This window comes from Myotis brandtii, unplaced genomic scaffold, assembly GCF_000412655.1.
Source record: "Myotis brandtii unplaced genomic scaffold, ASM41265v1 scaffold149, whole genome shotgun sequence".
Classification (NCBI taxonomy): Eukaryota; Metazoa; Chordata; class Mammalia; order Chiroptera; family Vespertilionidae; genus Myotis; species Myotis brandtii.
This window is the reverse complement of record NW_005355385.1, coordinates 752763-759067: the sequence shown is the minus strand read 5'-3', so window position 1 is coordinate 759067 and position 6305 is coordinate 752763. Positions and strand designations below refer to the sequence as shown.

General features: G+C 38.4%; 1 protein-coding gene across 4 annotated transcripts in view; it reads left to right on the top strand.

Moving 5' to 3' along the window:
* The window catches only part of KIAA2026 (KIAA2026 ortholog), an 83050-nt gene that overhangs the window by 1713 nt on the left and 75032 nt on the right, over nucleotides 1–6305 (top strand). For 3 of the 4 annotated variants that reach the window (XM_014535705.1, XM_014535703.1, XM_014535702.1), the window contains exons 1-2: nucleotides 3966–4078; nucleotides 4657–4857. In XM_014535705.1, the coding sequence (XP_014391191.1) occupies nucleotides 3981–4078; nucleotides 4657–4857 (299 nt within the window). In that variant the 5' untranslated portion in view covers nucleotides 3966–3980. Of the gene's footprint in view, nucleotides 1–3965; nucleotides 4079–4656; nucleotides 4858–6305 lie in introns of those variants that run through there. The other variant, XM_014535704.1, reaches the window with a different exon arrangement.

The window sequence follows — 6305 nt, the reverse complement described above, 5'->3', positions numbered from 1 at the left end:
AGTGCATGGCTGCCGGCCGCCATCTTGGCTGACAGTTAATTTGCATAAGGATATGCTGATTAGCCAATGGGAAGGGTAGCGGTCGTCCGATAATTACCATGTTTCTCTTTTATTAGTGTAGATTTACCATTTTTATAGTACATTAAATTTCTGTTGTATTTGGATCTTTTTCTTTTCTTTTTGTTTCCCACCTCCCGCTCACCTAATATGCTCCTCACTGCTCATCTGATGTCTCCTGAGTCCCCATTTAGCCTTGCCCCACACCTCACAACAGAGCCCCAATGCTTGCTGGCTGTGCCTCACCTCATGTCCTCCTGGTTGCTTGCCTCAAAAGTGGTCCCAGTGGCTCATCCCCAGTGCCTCATCCTGGCCCTTTGTACTTGGACCTATTTTTTACCTCTCTCCACTGTGCTGTTGGTGTGTGTCACTGTTCACCTAGATACTTGTAATGTGAGATTAAGCTTATTTTAAGTAATTATATAATGCAATGTAGTGACAAGTAATATGAAGGGGAAAATAGAGAGTGATGGGGATCCTAGTTACAGTAGTCAAAGAAGTCCTCTCAGATATGCTGGCATTTGAACAGACAAATGAATGAAGTGATAGTGCCTAACCATACAAATATCTGGGGAAAAAGGCCTTTCAGAATGAAGATCGGGTGCAAAGTCGATGTTGGTGTGACTGAGAATAACAAGCAGACTTTGATAGCCAGGACAGACAGACCTAAGGGCAGAGTGGTAGAAAATGAGGGCTGGAAAGTAGATGAGGGCCATATAATACTAGATCTTATAGGCCATCAGAACTTTGGATTATATTTTAAGTGTAACTGGAAGGCTTTGGAGGAAACAGGGCAGGGAATGACATGATCTGATTTCCTTTTAAAAGGATTACCTGGGTTGCTGTATGCAGAATAGACTGTAGGGAAATTAGAGCAGAAGCCAGGAGACCTGTCATGAAGAGATTGCAATAGTTTAGGTGAGAATTTGAGCTCGTACATGTACACACTACTCAGTGCCATATGTATGTTTACATATACACTTGTATATAATTTCTTTTGGGTCAAAATATATTTTGTTTAGAAACTGCTTTTTTATATTCAGCAGAGTAATTGGGACATATTTTACAGTGAGCATAAATAGATTTACGTAATTTCTTATAATGGATGGGTGCTATTTCATATTGTGGGTACAGTATTTTAGTTAATTTGTCTTGTATCAAAGGACGTTTATGTTTTCAAGTTTTTTTAAAATAAACAATATTCTGTGTGTGGGGGGGGCTTATAGTTGCAGAGATATCCTATATAATAAAAGGCTAATATGCAAATTGACTGAACAGCAGAAGGACCAGTCGCTATGACGCGCACTGACCACCAGGGGGCAGACGCTCAATGCAAGAGCTGCCCCCTGGTGGTCAGTGTGCTCCCACAGGGGGAACGCCACTCAGCCAGAAGCCCTGAGCCAGGCTCATGGCTGGTGAGCGCAGTGGCAGTGGCAGGAGCCTCTCCCGCCTCTGTGGCAGTCAGACATCTCCCGAGGTCTCCCGGACTACGAGAGGGCACAGGCTGGGCTGAGGGACCCTCACGAGTGCATGAATTTCGTGCACCGGGCTTCTAGTGTGTGTGTACACACACACACGCACGCACACACACACACAAAGAGTGGCCAGATTATTATGAACACCTGACGTTTGTAGGCAAATTAGCTATAATTTCATGCTGAAGTTGCTAGAGGGCCAGACCATTATAAATAGGGAAGCAGGTTGTTTACCACAACAGTAGAAATGATTTTTTTCTGAAGGTATGGGTGAACAATGCCTTTGAACATGGGATGTTTGTGTGTGTGTGTGTGTGTGTGTATCCCTTTGCATGAAGATTTGCACAATAGGCCTTTCTTCCCCTGGCTGCCGGCACCGGTTTTCCTCTGGCACCCGGGACCCAGGCCTTTGGTCCGGCCGCAGGGGAGAAGCCAAGCCTCTTCAGTCTTCGCTCCGCACCTGCAAATTAATCGCCATCTTTGTTGGGTTAATTTGCATAGTCGCTCTTATTGGCTGGTGGGTATAATGGAGTGACATCAATTTGCATGTTTCTCTTTTATTAGTGTAGACACACACACACACACACACATACACATATTGGAATATCCCAATGGAGATGGCTTCTTCCAACAAGACAATGCGCCATGCCACGGTGCTTGTATTGTGCAGGAGTGGTTTCAGGAACATGAGGGAGACTTTACCTTGCTTAGGTGGCCCCCACAATTACCAAATCTCAATCCAGTTGAGCATTTGTGGGACGAAGTTAAAAGAGCCATCAGGCAGCTGGTTCCACAACCATCAAATCTCACAGAACTGGACAGTGCTATTCATCAGGCATGGTGTCAGATTCCTCGCATCACCTTTCAACATCTCGTGGAGTCAATGCCAAGAAGAATTGCTGCAGTATTGAAGGCAAAAGGTGGCCCAACGAAATACTGATGGGGTGGTCATAATAATCTGGCTACTCATAATAATATATATCCCACTTTCAAAGCCTGTTAAATCGCTTTGTTTACCCATATCTTCAGAAAAAAATCACTTCTACTGTCGTGGTAAACAACGACAGTATTTATAATGTCCTATTTATAATGCTTCCCTATTTATAATGGTCTGGCCCTCTAGCAACTTCGGCACAAAATTATAGCTAATTTGCCTACAAACGTCAGGTGGTCATATAATCTGGCCACTCAGTGTATATATGGTACATTATTAGAAGCATGACAGGTAAAAGGGTATGTGCATGTTAAATCTTAATGATCATTACCAAATTAACTTTCAAAAGCACTGCCAATTTTACACATCCACTAATGTTATATGAGAATTTTTCTTTCCTTAGAATCTGCTCCAACACTGAGTTAGTGTCAGTGTTTAATCTTTATTTGTTGATATGAGAGAAACATAGTTTTCTTTTTTAATTATGAATAAGTATCAAAGCTTACAGGTTTTTATTTCTGATAAATAATAAAGGATATTTCTTTTTGGTCTTTGTTCTGAGAAAATACTGTTAAAAAGTAATTTATTAATTTCATCTTATAAGACTGAAGTTAAAGGATATAATTGAATTTCTGACTTTTTTACACAACAAATTTCCCATGTGACTTACTATTTCCCTCAACTCTCCTTATCTCCAGTGCTCTACATACACTGTGACCTCTGAGAAGTTACTATGTTTCAGTGTAATATTGTTTATTAATGTTCTCTTCTATTAGTATTTATGAGGAAGGGATTAAAATTACAGATGTAGTTAGTTCCCCAGTAAAAACTCTATACTAAAATGAACCCAAGTATATTAATTCAGCATACAGATGTAATGTTATTGTACATAAAAGAATCATAGCCTTAAAAGTATGGATAGTTTATCCTAAATTCTTCAGAATTACTGGAAAGCTAGTTTAAAAGTTCATTCCCTACCTAAAGCTGAATTAGTTAAAATATTATCTTCTTATAACAGAGAAAACACATAATAGTGCCATAGGTCAGTAGAACCTTGCAGTTATACCATTTGTGGGACCTAGGTGGCCTAAGAGTAAGATTGTTAAGTTTTTCTAACTTAGAGTAACAAAACACTGTAAATATAGTCCAAGATGGACAGGAGTTTAATTGTATTACATGCCATAAAGGCTTATGTTTTGGTGAACTTTTAGCCTGTTTTATATTGAAGCCTATAGGAAAGCAGGGAAATATGACTACAGGATCAACTTTGAATGTATATAAATTCTTCTCTGGGATATTGAATGCTTACTTTGAGTAGTGACTTGATTTTGCCATCGTAGAAACAACAGCATGTACAAAACCTTCAGAGGCTCTGGCATTGTTTACAAAGGTAGAAGAGCAGATTTTTTCCTTCTGATGCTTTTTACAGTTAACACATATAGATACAAATTCAGAAATATTTTTAGTCTAGACTTAAAACTTTGTTTAATGTAATGTTTCTTTTTCCAGTGTGAATGGTTTTAATCAGTTATTTCAAATTCATTAAGGGAATTTATGGACAATTAAGCAAATTGCTGAGAAACTTTTTCACATCAATACCTTTAAAAATTAGGTCAGTATCTTAGTGTATTAAAATATTATAGACCAGGGAAACATTTGTGGTGAGATTGAAGAGGAATTGTTATATTCTTATAGATTAGTCAGAAGATTTCCAAATTTATAATTACATTGTAATACAACTTAAAATTATATATTTTAATGATTCATTTGTTTATAATTTCCTCAAAGTATTTATATATCATAAATTTTCTCTCCCAGAGTGTTTTTCTATTGTACATTTTTCCACACCAATGATAGGTAGAATGAAATATATGAAGAGATATAAAGATAAGGTACATTTTAAGTTTGCTCACAGTAAACTTTCTTTAAAGAGGTAGTGCTTTAATAACTAATTTTAATACTTCAGTTATGTGTATTTTTTTAACGAAGGGAAGGAGCTATCAGTGATTTTATGAGCTGAGTAAGGAAAATTTAAAATTATATAGGGAGGATAAAATGATCTGGAGCATAGTTAAATTTACTAAATACTTTTTATGTGGTTAGCAAAAGGAATTCTTAAGATGCTGGTTAAGGGGGCTTTTTGCTTACTCAGGAGTTTTGACCTTGTGAATTGACTTATTCTTCTCCAAGGCACTTGAGAGAAAAGACAACGATAGCAGTTACATCTAGAGGCTATTATGGATTGGAGGATGAGAAGGGAACTGCATGTACTTCAACAAGGCGTCGGTCAACACCGCGAAGTTTGGCGGGCTTGACAAGTGGAGTTTTTGAATCTATAATGGTTCAAGTTTTGAGACAGGAAGAACAGCTGAGAGCAAAAGAAGAAAAAAGGTAAATGTTAAAAAAAATTAAGTTCATGTTGTTCAAATTTCCAGGAACTACTTTCGAAGAGTAGTTGTGTAACTTCTGTGTGCCCATATCAAATTTCTGGGCTTATTTTAATAGTGTTCCAAAATGCATTGCCACCAAAGTATGAATTTATAGTGAAATATCACAATGACATTTGTTTTAAAAGACAATTTTAAGTTTTAGACCAAATTATTTTGAAGCAATACAAAAAATAATTTTTTAAAAGGTATTTTTATTGATTTCAGAGAAGAAGGGAGAGGGAGAGAGAGAGATATAGAAATATCTATGATGAGAGAGAATCATTGGTTGGCTGCTTCCTGCGTGCCCCACACTGGGAATGGAGCCCACAACCCAGGCATAAGCTGAGACCGGGAATCGGAACAATGACCTCCTGGTTCATAGGTGTCCGACACTCAACCATTGAGCCATGCCAGGGGGCCAAATATAATTTTTATAAAAGATTTCAGAATGCTTTTTACATTTCTAGATTTTATTTCAAATTAATTATTAATTTTAAATTAGGGGAATTTTATATAGATTTGTGTAGCTTAGAATAGACTCATAGACCTTTAAAATTAGGAGAAACTCCAGGGATTATATAGTTCAAAATAACACATAGGTTTCACCTCTGCCGTTCCTCCATTGGTATTAATTTCCTTGATAACTGTGATTATTCTGGGCTCATCAGGAAAGAATGTTGTGCTCAATCAGTGTTATCTTCTAGGATCTGGGAGCATAGACCGATGGCATTTATAAACATTTTACTTATAATAAAAGAGACTAGGGCCCAAACAGGTGAGTATTCAAAAAGACTGGTGATTTTTATACTAAATCAAGTCTCAAACTCTGTTAGGAGTGATTGCTGATATAATAGGGAACTGCTAATTCTACTCAAAGGCAATTGATAATATTTTTAAAAAATATTTTTATTGATTTCAGAGAGGGTGGGAGAGTGGGGGGGAGATAGAAACATCAATGATGAGAGAGAATCATTGACCAGCTGCTTCCTGCACGCCTCCTACGGGCAATCGAGCCCACGACCTGGGCATGTGCTCTGACCAGGAATCGAACTGTGATCTCCTGGTTCATAGGTCAATGCTCAACCACTGAGCCATGCCAGCTGGGCCAATTTATAATATATTGTTGCTCCTCTCATAGTAATAAATGTAGCTTGCTTTGATATTTGTAGGATTAACACTTAACCTTGAAGTTTTCTACCACCATCTACACTAATAAAAGAGAAACATGGTAATTAGCGGACGACCGCTACCCTTCCCATTGGCTAATCAGCATATCCTTATGCAAATTAACTGTCAGCCAAGATGGCGGCCGGCAGCCAGGCAGCTGGAAGCGAACATGAGGCTTGCTTGCTCCAGTGACTGCAGACTCCAACGTTCCCCGCCTGACTTGCCGGCCTCTGAGCTGGCAGT